The following is a 20227-nucleotide window of genomic DNA, read 5'->3' as shown; positions in this document are numbered from 1 at the left end:
GTGTCTGATTAGGCCGATTGTTGGTCGACACTATAATCAGGTTGCACGAAGGCGGAATGCTGCGCTGTTTAAGGGGATTGCCCAAGTGTGGGCAGCTCATTGATTCGCTCTATAGGGATCGTGAGGAATTAACGGGGGAAGGTCAACAAACCAACAAGGGTTAATTCCCTTTGGTAAGAGCTAATAAACGTAATTAATGATTTCAGTTGAGGGTTGGTCGGTACTTAAACCATGGATTCTCTGTCGGAGGAGCCCTCTTGGTGTATGCTTCCAGACTGGAAAGTCGCCATGGAACATCACTCAGTGGTTCCCAATGGGGGTGATTTCCAAGAGTTTCTATATCTAAGAATTTGTGCGAATTTTCTGAAGTACTGGAACTTGCAAACGGCAAATGGATTACCTGTGACGGTTTCTTGGCAGAGCAACGTATCAAGAAAACTTTTAAGACATCTTGAAACTGTGCTCTTGTAGGAGGTTAATTTCATTTTGCTGAACTGTAGTACAAACTAGCACACTGTAAAGTTTAAATGGCTTCGTTTGCAAATGCCACAGCGGGAAACATTGAAGCCCTCAGTCCGCTTAATTTAATTTGTTGTGACTTAACAAACTAAAGGTCAAACTGATGCATGCTACAGTAAACAAAGAAAAGAGTAGATGAAGAGAGAAATTGACGAGGCTATGAAAAATTCTATTTTATTTTTGTCAAAGTCGAACGATTATGTTGTTTTCACTGAACACTCTGGATTGTACTTTCCCTTAGAACTTTTATATCCAACATAATGAAAGGTGCTATTTGCAAATTTGTGAACATTATTTCCTGACTGAAATAATGAAACATTTTTCTTCACAATGAATGTATGTTTTTGCAGTGCTGCATAAATCAGCACCTTTGGGGTACATGAATGTTTCCGTCCATGGTATTGCAAGGTTTCAACACCTGAAGCATACCAATCTGTGTGCATTTGTCATAGGCAGGCAAGCTAAACTGAATACCAGAGGCAGGTTGTAATTGTTTTGACGTTGAACACGTTCCTATGTGTTCTGTCCATGTGGGAAACTCATCTGCTCACCAGGATGTAAACGATCGGCATTTGTAAAACACGCATTCTGATTGGCTCGTCTAATAGCCACCTGTCGGCAAAACGTCAAAGCTTCTTACATCCGCACGCGCCATATGTTCCGCCGCTCATTCGTATTTTTTGAGCCCCAAAGCAGAAAAAAGTAGTCCACTTGATGTAAACAGTGATGGATAGTCCCTGTGGGATGAAAGATGCATTATACCGCGAGTCAAGAGGGAGGAACAAAGTACAAAGTCTGAGAACCGCTTCATTTCGCCAGTGGCTCACACAACTAGAATTTTCCCTATGCCATCAGGATAACTGGAGATACACCCGTCTTGTAGGAAACAAAAAAAGTAAGCAAAATAGAAAAGCTAGCAAATACAGGCCTCACGAGATAGACATGTGAGAATGAATAAACATATTTCCTGGGGAAGCCTGGGTTGATTTATACGAGGATAACTATGTTGTTGTCACTCTAACTGAAGAAACATTTCTAGATCTGCATCAACTGGAGATAGCGTCATTCGAAAAATGTCTATAGCGCGGTAAAAAGTAGTTCTGCCTTGAATGTATACATACACTTGGCTTCCATCACGCGTTTTGGTCCACATATATATATATATATATATATATATATATATATATATATATATATATATATATATATATATATATATATATATATATCTTTTATCGTAATTCTTAAAATCGTTCGTCATGATTAAATGCAAACTTTATAAAACCTCTTCTACCTCTGTGTGCCCACATATTGCTTGACCGAGAAAATGTTTTACTCTATATTCAGTAATGAAACATATATTTAGGGAAGCCGTTGTTGTCTGGAACACCACAGTTCGAATCTTTCGTGATGTGTATTTTTAATTTTACCAGCGGATCAAGCCTTGGTCGCAAAGACATTGATCCTGTGGGCGAACTCAGCTGTTATTGGTCCAACACTTCGTGAATGTAACCGTGGGCATTTTGATTTTCACCTGTACGCGGGTGTGGAAGTTTGGCGAAATCTTGAGAGAGAGATATCTAAAAAAAAAGTTTTGCACAATAATGATGATTTGATTAATTTTTTAAGAACGTCGCTTTCTTGTTTTCCGTTTTTATATTTTACACATATTTAACTTGCTTCTTATCGGGTTGAGTGCAATGTTGTGAGCACGATTCCTCAAGAATGCTTTATTTATTTATTTGAGTGGTGTTTTACGCAGGACTCAATAATATTTCACTTATACGACGACGGCCAGCATTATGGTGAGAGGAAACCAGGCAGAGCCCCGAGGGGGAACAAATGACCATCTGCAGGTTGCTGCTAGACCTTCCCACATACGGCTGGAGGGGAAGCCAGCATGAACTGGACTTGAACTCACGGCGACCGCATTGGTGAGAGGCTCCTGGGTTATTACGCTGCGCTAGCGCGCTAACCAACTAAGCCACGGATGGTCCCCTCAAGACAGAAAACTCAAAGCCGTGGATTTTTGACCACACATTGGTAACAAGATGTTGCTAACCTGATAAGGGCCTTCATGAACATAGTTTGGAAGTCTCCATTTTCCTCACAGTTTCCTGATTGTGGGCTTTGTCAATTTTCCTTAGGTAGGAGTGTTTTACTGTGATCAGTTCCTCTTGCTCTAAGTGATCGTCGGCTAACCTGATTGTAGTAATTCCATGGCGACACATGTTTAAAAAACATGCTTTGGTACTTGCAGTCAACTTAGCCTGCGATCTCTTAGTGTAAGAAGCCCAAAGTCTTAACTACACAGCATAATGGGCGCATGGGTGTGTTATAGTTACAAAAGCCTGAGGGGTGAGAATATGTGTTTTTAAACACTTTTAACTCCGCATGTAGTTTCAAATTCTTCCCGATTTCCAATGTACATGTATATAGTATACATAATACTTTTTTCCATCAACAGTTATCCAGTTGCAGGAGACATTTTTTTGCGCAAGCGCACGATAAACAATGGGTATCACAACTCACATATGTCATGAGGCCAGGTCATGTAGTTCACGAGACGCTCTCGTGAGATTGCAATGACCTTAAGGCCAGGTCATGAAGTTCACGAGACGCTCTCGCGAGATTGCAATGACCTTGAGGCCAGGGCCACTTTAACTAATCCCTCAACTCCTCATTCTCTCCTTGTCTTCAATGCATTGTAAATAGCCGTGGGGGAATGATGTTGTTGACAGACCCTGGGGGAAAACTGTATGATCTGGAAGCCCTCAGGCTACAATTGGGGTAGACAAGTGACGTCAACACAAGGCTAATTGCTCCTTGGTTCTTTGTCTAGTTATGAGATGTAATTAACCTCTTGCTTGCTTATCTCCGGTCATCTCTGATAAGTCTGAGCAACCATTTTGAGACGTGTGTGTGAGCCAAAGGGTGGGGTGGCGGTGGTCAAGCACACAGAGACAGCACCACGATGACTAGTTAACTAGATAAATTAGAAAAGCTTAATTAATTCATTTTTCAATGAGATCGTTCTTTGAATACCTGCTCTCTAATTTTCACATATACGAAGGCAGTCATTTTTATGGGTGTAGTCAATTAGTATATATATATATCTATATCCCTGGTAAACCACCGCAAAATACATGTACTTACAAAACTTCCTACGTGTGACACACGTAACATATAGATGGAAGGCAAATGTTCTTTAAAAAAAAACCAAAAAGAAAAAAAAAGCAACAATAAAAATTTGCTTTGCCCAAGGGCCACACCAGCATCTTCGATATCTTTTATACCAGTCAATGAGATCTCTATTCACTACAACAGAAAATGGTAATTAAGTGCACGTGAAGTCATCGTTTTGGTTAAAGCAGGCTGCCCTTGTGTTTTAAGGACTAGTACGACAAACGCCCCAGTTTGTGGGCCCCTTGTTTATTGTGCGGCATGACTATTTTCATTTTCATTTAAACTTCATCGAAAAGTTATTCACCAGCTAACTGAAAAATGTACGTATATTTTAAATGGCACCTTATTAAAATGAGTTATACGAAAATCGTCAGTTCTTTGCAAACGGCAATACTGTAATTTGTAAAAATTTGTAGAAAACATGGCCTGGCAGAATCCTTAGCATGGCTTAATTGAGGTCACTTATACAAATGGCGGTGTATAAGATATTTGTGTGAAAATAATAGCCCGTTTCACATCGCCATTGGGTGTTGAAATGATAACAAGCGATGTCCTGGTTTTGGAACAAAACTATCTCTAAGGTTATTACCAACATCGCCCTCAATAAACGTACAAAGCGCCCAAAGCCTGGTTCAAAGAAATTCCCTTCGGCTCGAGGTATTCATGACCTATCAGTGACCCATAGCAACTGGCCGATGTAAATTCCGGAAGGCAGAAATGCCGTCCCTCAAGGAGGTATACAAATTGATGACTGTGTCTAGGAAACGGAGGCGGACTTTGAAGTGTTTGACAGTCATAAAATGAGACTGGAAGAAATATTGTTGAAATGCAAGGCTGTAGACTTGAAAAGAAGGGCCATATCATTCTGTAATTAGATGTGGGCATTAAAGTGAGCATGCATTCTGCTTATAATTTACACCCTGTCTCTAAAATTATTTTCGCAATTCTACAACATCTGTGAATTATGAATGAATTATAGTGAATGTACCTTATTCATTTTCGTTTGGTTTCGCCCTTTTGCATTAAATCTAATCAACATGACGTCACAACGCTTCACCACTGTTTTGTATCGTGCGGTACAACACTATCTCGCATATGCTAAATACGTCGTTTAGAGGGAATTATGTCAGTTTTAGGTGAGAAAAAAAGATCGGCAAAGAGTCGAAAGATTGCTACCTTACTAAAATAAAGAAATCGTAATATTTTCACTGTTTGGCAAAACGTGTAGATCTCGTATCGATTGAAGTCACGTGGTTTACATGTATCAAGACAATATTTATAACATTATGCCAAAGTCAACATTGATCATACGGATATGTGTCTGTGTATACACAATGAATACATGCATATCATCTGTCCAGGCCATGAGTTAAAACTGCGTACTACAAATGGACCTCTAAACAGGACCAGTCACAAAAGCATTTTGTCTGTGAATGTCCTATCACTCCGTAATATTTATTCATACACTCGTCAAAGTGATTCCTTTGTGTAAATGTGAATATGTGACATTTGGAACAACAGTTGAATTTTTATCCCTTGTTAAATTAAACATCCTTTACCTTTGTTTCCTACTAACTATACCTATAGTGTTGGTGAAAACAAACAATCTGCCTGCAATGGGACGCGCTCCTGTCAGAGTCTCCCGTTTGTTATTACAGCCTTTGTAAGCCACATGTGTGGAGAGTGTCAAACTCTCTGTTAGGTTTTTCCCTGTGAAATCCCTTGTGCTAAACAAAAATCACCAAATGAGTATCTCTTTGACAGCTGCCAGGAAAAGTTAATGAAAAGAAGATATTTAAAACCGTTTAGTTTGCAGCTTTAGAGACATTCTGATTAGTTATGTGCTGAACTTCGACATTTAGCATACGAATAAAACCCGTCACATTTTTATATACGTGTAATAAGTCATTTCTTTAGGTGCCTTTTAGACGTTGATAGGAGACAACTGGAACTGTATTTGTTTTTGATAACATCTTGTTTATTATTTTACACAAATAACAAACGGCAGGTATTAAATAAACCAGATGCTGTTATCATTAATATTGCCTTGAGCCAGTTTCCTGTATCTAGTCAGTTGAAAATGTTTCCTACACTTATATATTATGTATTCAGTAAACATTACACAACGATCAGGCATTGTCATACATTGTAGGGCGATGAGCTCAAATGTTGAGAGTTGGGAGAGTGGGGGGGGGGGGGGGGGGAGACTTGTAAGTCATCTCCAAACTTTACGAGCATTAACGTAAAGGCCTAATAGTTATTCCCACTGAGCAAAAGTATTCATTAGTGATCTATTTCACTTTTACTTGGTAAACTTTTGACCAAAGCACGATGTCCGTGTATAGTATTCACTAGATGCTAGACGACGATCAAGCAATTTAGAAACAATGTCTTTAGGCCTACTTGTGTATCATTTAAAGTCCTGAAAGAAATACAGATAAAACTATTATTGGAAAACATATACCTGCACACGTCTAATTCAAATAATCAGGACAAATTAGATTTATTTTATGTCGCCAAATTGGTAGACACGATATCTTTTTGTATCGTTACTCTCGACCTTTGCGTTGTCCTTGAGTTATGGCTATTTATTTGCACAGTCGTTGGTTTCGTTTTAACGGTATATTTCGGCTTTATCACGAAAGCTCATATTTATAGTGCCGTCTCACTGAAACGTTATGCCGAAGACATCAGATTTAAACAGCATCTCAGTGCCTTGATTTCAACCTGACCACTGCTAATATTCCAAGGTGTCTTAGATATGATCAAACCTAAGATTTAATCCTTGTGTCTCGCTCACGCTCACGCGCATGTCAGTTGTTTGGAGAGTGGAGATAGATCGTTAGGCCATGGTTATACATATACCCCGCATCCCCCCCCCCCCCCCCCCCCCCCCCCACCGAGTTTTAATTTTCACTTAAAGCCGCAGTCGAAACAGCGAGAGCATGGACCAACTCTAGACAACAGCACCGGGCCAGTGCCTTCACCATTATACTCTACTACATTTACGGCATATGACAGTCTAAACGCATACATGCGTGTATATAAATACATGAGGAATATTTTTCTCGCTGATAACGTCAAAGGTCATGGATTTGCGCACAACAGCAAGTTTGTTTTGTCTCTGCAGAGAAACCGTGAAAGGAATTTTTTTGGGCGCGAGTAGGAATTTGATATTGAAGTGGTATAAGCACAAAGTGGACCTGCTGTAAGTATGTCTGCTCTGTGCATTGTTTGGCGGTCAACCTCGGTATTTTTTCCAGATGTATCAAGTGGCAGGCTGTAATAGAGCCTATGTTTATATTATGGAGGGGTTGAAGAAGGCAGCGTGGTTGTGGAACTTTTATTAGGGCTGTCCCTCAGGTCTACCAACATCTGTGGGGTCAGGCCTTGTAACAATACGCCCCCACCACCTAAGCTCGCGGCACAATTATCCCCTCCCAGTCTGACAAATCTGAAACATACGATACTTAGCCTTAAAGACAACTCTTGCAGGCAAATGGTTTTCAGTGGGTTTTTCAGGGGCATGTGTTTTTCCCACTATATCCGTGTAAAATGTTAGAAAAAAAAATCAGCGTGCAGCGTTAGCAACAGGACAATGTGGTAATTGTTCACACGTAACTATGGAAATACGACCTCTTGCCAATTTACCTCTTTAGGGCCTTATTCCATAGCTGTTCATTTAAATGCATAAATGGTTGTAACTTAAGCGGGTAGTATCTGAAGACGTAACCATAACGGTCAAATATGTATTGCTCTAATGGTGACGTAAAGTATTGAGAGGCAATCTGGGAATTCAGGCACGTGAAGAGAACCGTTTAAGAGCTACCTAATGGAATTCAATATTCAGTCTATCATTCTTGCTAAAGTGGGTTGTTACTCTGTATTTCAGCTTAAAAAGTTAATTTGCATTCAAAGTTAATGTGTAACAGTACGCATTATGGTAAAATGATACCATATCCATCAAGTTGAAAAATACAAAAACTGAGTTTTTTTTTCATTACAATATCGTATATTAAAACTGACTGGAGTATAAAAGTTCCCTAATTGTTATTCTCTCTAACTGAACAAAAGCATTTATTAGCCATTCATCTTGCTTTTAAACCTTTGAACAAATCGAGATATACCTACATAGTACAGGATTGTATGTTCCTGTGTGTTGTCATGCTGTACCTCGCCATTTCACAAAGACAGAGGTAGAGGCAGGTATAAACATCATCTCACTAAGAAGTTTTATGTAGTAAATATTAAGTCGCAAGAGAGTCGTAAGTTTGACTAGCCGGCACGTAGTAGGGTTGAGACTGGTATGAGTTTGTAAAACGATCGTATGCCTTTTTTTGGCTTATTTTTGATTATACGCTTTGAGATGTTACACAGAGGCCTGGTAGTCAAAAGACGGTCGATATCAGTGTAAATAGGCCGGGGTGTTACTTCTAAAAGATTCTGGGGCAGTTGTTTTTCGTTAACATTTCTCATAACATTGTGAAGTACTTCCGGTCATTGTTTTATCGTGCGTGAATTCGTCTCCCAAGTGCCACTCGGAGGTTTTGTAGCAGAAGTTAAGTATACACTCAGAAACAATCCAGAGTTTGCAAATGTAGCGGCTTGAATCTCTGGAGTTGTTCAACGAGTCAAGGGAAACTGTGCTGTACGCGGCAGAGGTGTGCCGCAAAGAGTTTGTCTGTGTTCGTCTGTAGTTGAGATTCTAATTTATGTTCACGCGAAATGAAACTTGTAATTTTTTCAAGTGAGTTGTCGTTGTCACGTCATTCCCTTCCTTTGTGACTGTCCGTTAGCTGAAAACCTGGAAAGCATATTCAAGGTGGTTTTATATTGGTATAGCGTAAGCCTATCGGAAAACTGTTCTCGGACAATGTTTACCGAGTTATGCCCCTTTATTTGAATACACCACAAATTTTCGCTGTTATCTCCAGAATTACGGTGCATAAATAGATTCACTGCTGGATGTCTCCTACCTCTCAGATGTCAAAATTCCTAACTGGGTGGTTAACTGTTGTAGACATGATGTGAAACAAGCTTATGGGTAATGTAAGGTGTATATAGACAAGCCTTTCAATGATGATCCCACAAGGCGGAGGAATTTTGTTTAGTGCTAAGTCTGGTTATGTTTCAAGTGTGGAACTATATTAGAATGTGTTTTTGCCGGAGAAACATGCAGGCTGTATGTTTAATTTGCATGCATATCCCTAAATGTAAAACGCATTACATATTGAACATGTGTATACGATAGTGGTCAGGTGTGTGATGGGCCGAACAGGAGCGCGTGAAGTAAGCCACTGCCTTTGCTCATTTAGTTTTAAAAAAAGCATCCTCTACTCTAAGCGCAACGGAATCTGCGAGAGCTGGGATCGAACTCACGACCTCATTCGCCAAGGGTCTGATTCTCACCGTGAACTAGGATTTAAACATCTGAGCTAGGGAGGGTCACATTTCATATGTGTATTATTGGCCCGACTCCGTGTTTCCGTGTATCTGTTTTCGGAAATGACGCTTGTATTCAGTAGTGTATTTACAGTACTGTAGTTCGCCAGTCTGTTACAGGGTATCTGTATGTATCTAAACATGTGTCATTCTGATTTCTTTAGGCTGGCGCCAAGCTCCTGTCAACCCAACCTGGGCGTGGCCAGGCTACATCCGGGGATGTCAGTCGCGCAGGGCTTCGGCTTGGAATTCCTCATCACATTTCTCCTAGTCTTCGTCATATTTGCCACAGCTGATCCCAACCGGAAGGAGTCATCCTCAAAGGCCATGGCCATTGGTCTAACCATCACAGCCTGCCATCTAGCGGCCGTGAGTTTTCATAATAACATTTCTATTACGTTTTTCATCCTAGCTTGTCATTTAAAGCCAAGAAAAATGAAAAAATGAAGTTTAAGTCAGATGAAAGATCATTAAACAATGTCCTATAACATTGTTCGATGTATTCTTTTAGAATTTCTCCAGCCGAGTAAAATGGTTGTAAAACCTCACTTTCTACAGTTTGTAGTGGCCCAGATTTTATCAATGACGTCACATCCATATTTTTTGTTTGAAATAGTTCGCTTCAAAGTCCATTCGGCAGATGTTTTCAGTGGTAAATATATATATGCACTTTGAAAGATGAAATCTGAAAGTCTGTGTGTGTTAATTAAAAAAAATCCTGATATCCCGACGTCGCTGGTCCCAATATGGCCATTAAAGGGCACCGTAGAGTTCAGTTTGAAATGCGTTTTACTAGGTGGAAACAAGTTTTAAAACAAACTTAACTGAGCTTCTCTTCGGAACAGTGGTTAATGCTCTTACATCTCGACATGTACTTCACGTAACAGTTTTCTTTGCCTATGAAGGCGTAAGCATTGCTATATAGCGTGTGTGCTTCTTTAGCATGTCAAAATACACGGCATCCGATACAACCTTCTCCACTGATTCAGGATCTACTGCATAGTGTAGGACATACGTAGCAACTGTTCACACCAGAGTGCTGTGTTAATGTCTAAAACCGAAGGTCAGTAAAGTTACGTGCTGGAATCTCTTTGTGAAATGCTCTTGATTAAGATATCAATCAGTCTGTCAAAGTTGTTGTATTTTGGATGCACATATTCGCCTGGCATCCATGAATGGCGTCAGGTTGACTATCAAAAAAAAATTTGAAGATTGGTGTAACGTTTGAATCCTCTGCTTACCATTGCATAACGTATCATACAATGGAACAGAATTATTTTACTTATACGCGATGGTAGTAAGGCGTTGGAGAAAAAAAAGTGAATCTTGGTTAATTCCTACAAGAACTACACTATACCGTACCTAGTTTTTAATCAAATGGAAAACAATTTTGCGTTGCACACTTCTAGAACTTATGCATTGCGGGAAATCTCTTCGTTTTTCAGTACGATTTTACAAGAAGCGCCATGAATCCCGCTCGAGCTCTTGGTCCTGCTTTCGTCACCAATTATTGGAAAGACCATTGGGTAATTACGTTCACTTAATGAGTTATAAATAAATATTCAATGATTTGCTTATTTTGCATGTAATTCGTTTGTGGGTCTATTACAATACTGACCGTACTTTTCGCGAAAAGTAAACTGAAAATCGTCCAAGTATAGAAAGAAAAGATTTGAACAATATCACTCTTGAATTTTCAATTTGATTTTGAGCTGAACTAAGTAAATAAAATCGGATTTTTGTGCTGTAATACCATACTGTTCTCTTTGTACAATGTACAACCAATCCTTTCAAGATTTGGAACACCTGAAATGCGGTTTTCCTACTGTGCGTCGAGTTTTATAGAAACCCTTGAAACATCCCAGCGCAAAAGATCCACAATACATTGGCAATTATGAAGTCGCTGATTTGGTCTGTCGATGATGCTGTCATGGCGCAAACAGAATACCATGCAGTTGTCCTTTTAGCTTATCTCTTCACTTTCCCTTATTTCTGTGTATGATACAATATTTCTTAAGTTGTGTTTATGTATTTGTTGTCTATCTCTACAGGTTTACTGGGCTGGACCGTTGGTTGGAGGTCTTTTAGCGGGAGTTTTATACGAGTATATATTTGATCCTTCTCGAGGGAAAAAGAGACCCCCTGCAACGCCTTCTAAACGAGCCAGCGCGGTCGAAGGTAAGTGACTCCTGTCTTTTCTGGATTTACAATTTATACCGTGACAACGTCTAATATTGTTTTCAAGTGAACATGTCGGATCTTTACCTTCATAACATTACATTATGTAACCGTAATTACCTCCGTAACATTAGTTACCTCCATAACATTACATTATGGGGGCCTCTGTGGCTAGCGCAGAGTAATGACCCACGAGTCTGTCACCAATGCGGTCGCTGTGAGTTAAAGTCCAGCTCATGCTGGCTTTCTCTCTGGCCGTACGTGGGAAGGTGTGGCAACAACCTGCAGATGGTCGTGGGTTCGCCAGGGTTCTGCCCGGTTTTCACCCACCATAATGCTGTTCGCCGTCGTATAAGTGAAATATTCTCGAGTACGCGCAAAACACCAATCAATTAAATAAATAAAACTAACATTATATAACCGTACCATCCACCATAACATATAATATTACTCACAAATAGTAATACTTACTTTAAATGATCAGTTTTTAGAGTGTAGTAAAGGATATCAAAATTTTTAACACAGAACAGATGGGCAGAGGACGGGATTCATGCGTAAAAGTTTTGGATCTTTTCTTACTCCATAATAAATGCATGGAGCCCTCGTGCCTACACTTATGGCCACAACCTGGTTTAATCTTGAGCATGAACAACTGGGTTTAACGAACAATGCCAAAGTAACTGTTCATCAGTGTGTCCATAAAGCGAGTTTCTTTATGAGGCAACTATTGTTTTTGTTAAATGATTTATTTATTATAATGTCACGATATCACTATAATACCCAAAACTACCTCAATTATTCTGTGCAATAGCCCTAACCCATGATCACCTCTAATGTTATTTACGTCGGTTCATTCAAGGAAAACCCTGGGTGTGATTTATTTATTTATTTGGCTGCTGTTTTACGCCGTACTCAAAAATATGTTACTTATATGACGGCGGCCAGCATTTTGGTGGGAGAAACCCACGGCCATCCGCAGGTTGCTATAAGGCCTTTTAACATACGGCCGGAAAGGAAGCCAGCAATACTTGAATGCTACCGCATTGGTTCCTCAGTCATTACGCTGCGCTAGCCAGCTGTATTTGTCACGTTATGACCTTATTTTCCAACAAGAAAAAGAACTATTTTAAACTCTGTACCGTACAGAAATATGTCTGTACGGTACGGTATATTATAATATTGATAATATAAAAATATATTATACATTTGGACTATTTTCAGATCCTGAGATGCTCTCGTTGACATATCAGACGAACGTCCACACCAATCGCTGCGTTCGAGACAGTTACATATCGTCCAATGGCGTGCCTGTTGATATCTACAACGGTGTACCAAATACTCCACAGCGACGTTACGCAAAAACAATGTATTCTCCTGCCCATATCATAACACCTACTAATCATTCCGGCTTAGAAAACCAGGCCTACTCTTCAGAAAGCCACCACAGACGATCGCTGAGCTTGATACAAGCCACAGCCCCTCCTCCTCCTCCACCAGCGCCCCCTGAAGTAGGGGAAGCAATCATGATGGAGGACGTAAGAGGTGGTAACTATGAACAGAGACAGGGATGAGGCCTTAAACGAAGTGTATTGTTGGTTTTACGTATGCTTGCGCTAAATCTAGCTTGCAGACGACCAGAGCGACACTGCCACAGCTATGAAACGAAAACTATCAGTGTGTTCTAGCTGTGATCCGTTACCCAGTGTATGTAATCATTGGCAACGACTACTCCCTGCCCTAAGACATCTCGTCCTGACAGATAAATTAAGGCGATTGTATGTTGGCGATGCGCGATGCCTTGATGCATGTGAAAATGACAACCGGAGTGCACCTGTACTCAGAAACACAGAAAAGCACCACGCACGCCTTGCTTCTCGCTGTGAATACGAATATGTGCCAAGAGTAGATAACGTGGATCATAAGCAATAGACCTAACTCCACGGCTTCATACTGGCTACCGATGATTGGCTGAGCCTTTCGCAGATCAGCAGGAAAGGCGTTGTCACGACAAAAATTAACCATTCGAAAGCCTCCATGCTGTGTGTTTTTACGAAAGGGCAATGGTACATGAAAGCAATATTTCTGAGGCAAAGACTAACACTTTTTTAAACTTTATATTTTTTATCAAATCTGTGCGGAAGAACGTAGACATACAGAACGCTGTTTATTGAAGTGTAATTTCAAATCATATTATATGATTTCCAAGCACAAACTCTTTGTGTTTTTGTTTCGATTCCTTTTATATCGATAGATGGCTACATGTACGAATTGCTTCTTGGGCTGAATTTTGAAGGACAGTCTTCCAGAATATGCAGCAAAAGTTTGAAACAGTTTGAGGTGGAAAAAAGCTGGCTACTTTTAAAACGGTATGGTTATTATTTAGATACACTTGAATTAATCTTCACGTGTTCTTTTTTTTTGAGTTGTGGATGAAGATTTTATTGTTTTAAGTTAGAGAATAAATGTCAGACAGTATAGTGCTTGTTTTCCTGTTCTTATGGTGAACATATACCATATGACAAAATCATTGTCATTCAGAGGGCGGTGAAAAAAATACCCTAAACCATTTTCATTTATTTTTTTCTGAACTTTGGATACGTTATATACAGCTTTACGTTACATAACTTTCCTTTCTTTGTCTATGGCAAATTCTGAAAATTTTCTGTGAAAAATATTCCTCTAGTGCTCCCTTAAGCTCATTCCAGTAAGCTGCGATGACACTGAAAGTTATGTAAAAAAACCTTTGAGAAATACTGTAAGGTCTGATAAATTCATCTTGGAAAATAACTGGTTTTGTGGAATTTCTTGGTGAGAAGAAAATGTAACCAAACTATGTGCAGTATTTCTGGACACCGTTTTCTGTAAGTTTTCAGTTTGTGTACAAATTATTATTGATTAAGTTTGTGCCGTTAAAGTTAAAGACCATAGTTTTTTAGTTTTGCTGCAAGTCATATATCAAAGTTATATACGTACAAATAAAACAAACGACCGTCAAAAATGCAATTATAGCTAAAGAAGAATAAAACAAATTTATCGAATAATAGGATCTATTGTTCTTGATGATTTATCAGCTAATATATGAGTGTTCTTATCCAGTTTATTGATAGTTCATTCAAGATGTGAATGTCTCATTGGATTTGACAGATGGTCCCCAGATCTGTGGTTTAGTTTGTTTTCTATGGGAAAGTTCGCCAGTATCTTGCTAGAGATTGGTGGTTTACCCCCAGCATTCCGGGTTTCTCCTACCATAAAAGTTACCGCAACCGTGAAATGAAAAATTCTTCCGTATGGCATCGTTTGCCTTCTGTTACATACATGGGTAAGTATGTTTGGATAGCGACACCATTCCGTAGAATGATTTGCCAAGGTAATAAGGTTTTTCAAGTTTTCAGATTTTTCTCATCAACAATGGTCAACTGATGAACAAATCTGGGCACACTGGCGGCGTCTAAAATTTGAGGATCCTACGTAGATAATTCTCAGTAAAACGAGTGAGTGAGTGAGTGAGTGCTTGGGGTTTAACGTCGTACTCAACAATTTTTCAGTCATATGACGACGAAGGAATCATTAGGGTGCATGCACGTGTAATGTGCCTCCTTGTTGCAGGACGGATTTCCACCGCTCTTTTATTTAGTGCTGTTTCACTGAGACGACTTACCGAAGGCAAGTAAGCCGCCCCGCCCGAGCCATTATACTGATACGGGTCAACCAGTCGTTGCACTATCCCCTTCATGCTGAACGCCAAGCGAGGAAGTTACAACTTCCTCTTTTAAAGTCTTAGGTGTGACTCGACCAAGGATTGATCCTGGATCTACCGGTCCCGAAGCGGACGCTCTACCAACTGTGCTATCCGGGCCGGTCTCAGTAAAACGAAACATATATTTTAGCGTCTTGCTCATTGTGGGTTTAGTAGTGAATCCAGCGTTTAGAGGTGTGAACTGAATGTTCGCCTTTGTGCGATTTCCTCAGTGTGTCAAACACTACACAAATCGGAAACCCCAGCCTGTAACATGTAGTTATTGGTTGGGGAGGGGGAATGGGGGGTTGCAGATCACAGAACTTGAGCTTTTCTACGAAAAAAGGTCAAATGGAGACTGTTCTAAAGCCTTTGAATCAAAGCTACCCAGGAAATTTCATTTACTCACATTCCACGAAATTCATAAAATATTTATCTTGATATATTTTCTAACGTTAAAATCCTCATTGGAAGTAAAGGCGAAGTGTATCAACGTTTGTCGAAGTAACATACTTAGGTTTGAATCTAACAGTCAAATACTGCATCTTGCAAAGCTAATTTGAAACTAGGCCATGACTTTTGTCTCTGGAGACAATTACAATTTGCTTCAGCACTATATATATATATATATATATATATATATATATATATATATATATATATATATATATATATATATATAGCTAGTGTATGCGGAAACGGCCATTTTGCGGAATTCCGACCACATTTTACTCTAATCCTGTCATTAATAGAACTACTATTTTACGTTTAACGGTTATCTCATATAGCTCTTCAAAGTCACCAATATTCAGCTTCACATACGCAATGGTTTCCGGTTACCTAACGTTCAATAATGAAAAAAACATATATGAAACCGATTTGACCAACTTAAATGGCATGTATTACAGACGGGAACATTACATTATATAGATAGCGCATGGTAGTGGATGGGATATCCAGCTCGAACGAAATAGTCTGCAACTAGAGCGCAGCACTTGTCGAACGCTAACAGTTCCTGATATCTTTTCCCAAAATCAAAAACGGAAAAAGATAGATTGATCGTTGCTTAACGCAAAAGAAATTTTGCCTCAGCGGGCTTAAATGTATGCGACAGCTGTCAAGTGCATGAGTACCCAGTGTAAGTATCGAGCTTTGGAAAGTTAATGATCATATATGCACAAGAGCTTGTTATGTCTAACAAATAGTAGACTGCGCAAGCTCGGAAATTTTACAAATTCCCTGTGTACGGACAGGTTTATACCAGCACCCCTTCAGCAGGCCCCTTTACTCACAAGACTATGGCCCACCATCCCAACCCCTTCCTAAAAAAGTTGTGCCATGTTAAAATAGTCTGTGATGAGCGCACCCCATCGTATGAGGAAATACGGTTGTCACCTATGGTGAAAATTGACCGTCGTTATGTACGTAACTCATGATACCCACACACCCGAGGGTCAGGGAAGTGCACTTTCTGCTGGTAACTACCACACAGGGCGAAGATATTGTTATTACTTCACTAAAGTCATATTATTGGTCACGTGATTACAAATGCATGACTAGTTTGACAATGCATGACTACACAAGCACGAGAATTTTTTAAAATATCCATGGCCTACGTCCACTCCTCCCCCCCACCACACACTCACTACCCCTCAATAGAAGTTGTGCGTTTTACAGATTTCATCAACATTGCACCTAGACATGTCCCTAGATGAACATGCTACCGTCTGAAAGCTCACGTTACAAACCATCAGATGGTTGAGAGCAGGCTAGGGGAGATAACTGCAGTAGCGTTGACAATTGCCATTGTATCTTTCACTATACTGCCTCGTGAACGTGGGCTTTTAATTTTGTGCGCCTTTTCTATATCGGTGCATATCAGGTTTGGTACATTATCATGTAACTGTCCTTACCGATTTAAACTAAGAATTTTTCTATGATATATATATATATATATATATATATATATATATATATATATATATATATATATATATATATATATATATATATATAATGTGATGTTATCAAAATTGCCGAGGGTATCATTGTCAAGGACCTATTTTGAAACAATCTGTGATGTTCAGGCCTTCTCGTTGATATAGATATGAATACGGGTTATTGTGTTGAGGAAATACCTTTGAAGCATATGGCTAAGGTTAATGGCTGTTAAATAAATAACACAATACATTCTCACACTGGGACAGAGAAGTGAGCGTTCTAATAGCTACCCGCGGGCAAACAGGTTGTTAACACCTTTCCCACGCGCTTCTAATTGGTCACGTGATCATTGGTTTTGCTGGTATCTGATTTGGGAGGCAAAAACTTTCACTGGCTTCCTTTCTTTTAGTTCACTTAGATAACTCTGTATGTATTTTCTTATGCTAATGACAGCACGGTTATTGTTTATGTAACAGTGGAGATGCAGCAAAGACTGGCATCTAAAATCATTGAATACTCTATTTAAATCGGCCCGGATGGAACAATTGGTAGAGCGTTCGCTTCGGGAGCAGTAGATCGGGGATCAATCCTCGGTCGAGTCATACCTAAGACTTTAAAAGAGGAAGTTATAACTTCCTTGCTTGGCGTTCAGCATGAAGGGTATAGTGCAACGACTGTTTGACCCGTATCAGAATAATGGCTTGGGCGGGGCGGCTAACTTGACTTCGGTAAGTTGTCTCAGTGAAGCAGCACTAGATAAAAGAACGGTGGAAATCCGTCCTGCAACGAGTAGGTACATTACATACATCCTAAGGATTCCTTCGTCGTCATATGACTGAAAAATTGTTGTATATGACTGAAAAATGTGTATGTTGAATAGGAATATTTATACGAGCAATGGGTTTATTTTATAAATGAAATGCAACTATGAACATTTGCGAAAATATAATTACACACGTTACATTTTTATAAATGTTTGCTTAAATAGAACGCATTCCTCTTCTTATTACCACACTTACTACAACGTGCTTTCAAAAATAATAGACGTTCTAGGTGAACAAACTGATTGAGTATTCAAACTGTGCCCCATGCTAGTTTATGTGTTATATACTTTGGGATTTACGTCGTTCTTGACAATTTTTGTAGTCATATTTATACGACGAGGAGTCATAAGGTGAGTATACGTGCATGTACACTGTGTCCTGGCTAAAGTGCTGCCGCCACCGAAGTATCATGCCAAAGACACCAGCAATGCGGTCGCTGTGAGTTCAAGTCCAGCTCATGCTAAGGGCTAAGTAAGTTATTATTACCGTAATTAAAGAGAGAAAACATTTTGTATGAAAGATAGCGAACACTAAAGGGTCGAAAAAAATACACTGAACAAGTTTGTAATTATTTTTACAACGTTGTGGCAAGAAATATGTATTCAAGTATTTTTAATTCAATACAAGTTATGGATTCAATAACGAAATTTCACCGGACAGTATTTGTTACAGGTATGACCCACGCGTAATGACCCACGAGTCTCTCACCAATGTGGTCGCTGTGAGTTCAAGTCCAGCTCATGCTGGCTCACTCTCCAGCCGTTCGTGGGAAGGTCTGCCAACAAACTGCGAATAGTCGTGGGTTTCCCAAGGGCTCTGCCCGGTTTCCACCCACCCACCGTAATGCTGGCCGCCGTCGTATAAGTGAAATATTCTTGAGTACGGCGTAAAACACCAGTCAAATACATAAATGAATAAGTATAACGGCTTAAACATCCATTCATTAAAAAATATCATTTTGGAATGGAAATTAAAGCCGAAACGTATGCTGAGACAGGCCTAGCATACGTGCAAAATGACAGTTGAAGCACTGTTCAGGACTGGGAGATTGAAAGACGCTAAGAGGCTTATTTTTGTATGTTCAGCAATCTTACATAGCCAAGATGGAAAGCTGACAAGAACTCTTAATGTAAAACCAGGACAATGTGCGAGTGACCGAGTGATGGGGGTTTAGCGTCGTATTTAACGATTATTCAGTCATATGACGATGGAGTCCTCAGAGTGCATGTAATGTTGCCCCTTGTTGCTGGACGGATTTTCACCGCTTTTTCTCTAGTGCTGCTTTGCTGAGGCGACTTACCGAAGACAAGTAAGCTGCCCCACCCGAGTCATTATATTGATGAGGATCAACCAGCCGTGCTGCCTCTTTTATGCTGAACGCCAAGCGAAGACGTTATAACTTCCTCTTTTAAGGTCTTTGGCGTGATCCGACCCAGGACTGACCTTTGAACTACCGCTCCTGAAGCGGACTTCAGGAGTGACAGTGATTATTGTATGCTCGGCAATCTTCCTTAGTCAACATGAAAAACTGACAAGAGCTTTATTTATTTATTTGATTGGTGTTTTACGCCGTGCTCAAGCATATTTCACTTATACGACGGCGGCCAGCATTACGGTGGGAGCAAACCTGGCAGAACCCGTGGGGAAACCCCAGGTTGCTGGAAGACATTCCCACGTACGGCCGGAGTGGAAGCTAGCATGAGCTGGACTTGAACTCACAGCGACCGCATTGGTGAGAGACTCCTGGGTTATTACGCTGCCCTAGCGCGCTAACTGACTGAGCCACGGAGGCCCCAACACTCTGTAAAGGATTTTGATAATTTGACACATTATAGTAGCCAGGACCAGTAGAGAACATACACATACCTTGGTAGACGAAGACTATTTCATATCTATAAATAAACACTTTTTCTAGGTAAGATCGAGTCTTCTTGTGTTTAGTTTGAACCAATCCTGCTTTTAGTGAAGAAAAAAATAAAAATTATCTTCTTGATCCAGAGGAATTATATTTGACGAGGACGTTGGATACGTTGCTCATCTCTTAATTTTTCTGCGAATCCAAATTATGTCAGTTTATTCTTATTAATCATTAAATTGAACGATCATTTTTTTTTCATTCAGCTGACGAACAGTCCCTCCGTAAGGCTATATCGGAGTGTCAGGAGAAGACGCGCGCCCGGTTGTAGGTTAAAATAACTTTGTTTAACAATTCTGTTTTTTTTAAAAATGTTTTGTGCCACAGAACAAAAGGAAATACAGATTGCAGTTTTCACAAACCAACTCGTTGATTTCTTCTTTGCTAAAAATGCAGCATGTAGAGTAAAACTAGGTGGGGGGGGGGGGGTGATTGTTGGCAAATCGTTTTCAAAGGACCTGGTACGGTAAGGCGGAGAATCCGCTC

At 39.9% G+C, this 20227-nt stretch overlaps 1 protein-coding gene across 1 annotated transcript in view; it reads left to right on the top strand.

The window, feature by feature from the left end:
• The window catches only part of LOC135463804 (aquaporin AQPAe.a-like), a 40584-nt gene extending 26276 nt beyond the window's left edge, over nt 1–14308 (top strand). Inside the window, 4 exon segments of the mRNA XM_064741245.1 lie at nt 9312–9516; nt 10593–10673; nt 11199–11325; nt 12547–14308. Of these exon segments, the coding sequence (XP_064597315.1) occupies nt 9312–9516; nt 10593–10673; nt 11199–11325; nt 12547–12896 (763 nt within the window). The 3' untranslated portion in view covers nt 12897–14308.
• Nucleotides 14309–20227: the final 5919 nt, after the last annotated feature.

The sequence above is a fragment of the Liolophura sinensis genome, chromosome 3 (genome assembly GCF_032854445.1).
Source record: "Liolophura sinensis isolate JHLJ2023 chromosome 3, CUHK_Ljap_v2, whole genome shotgun sequence".
NCBI classification, from domain to species: domain Eukaryota; kingdom Metazoa; phylum Mollusca; class Polyplacophora; order Chitonida; family Chitonidae; genus Liolophura; species Liolophura sinensis.
Note: the sequence above shows the minus strand (reverse complement) of the source record. Positions and strands in the feature narration are given on the sequence as shown.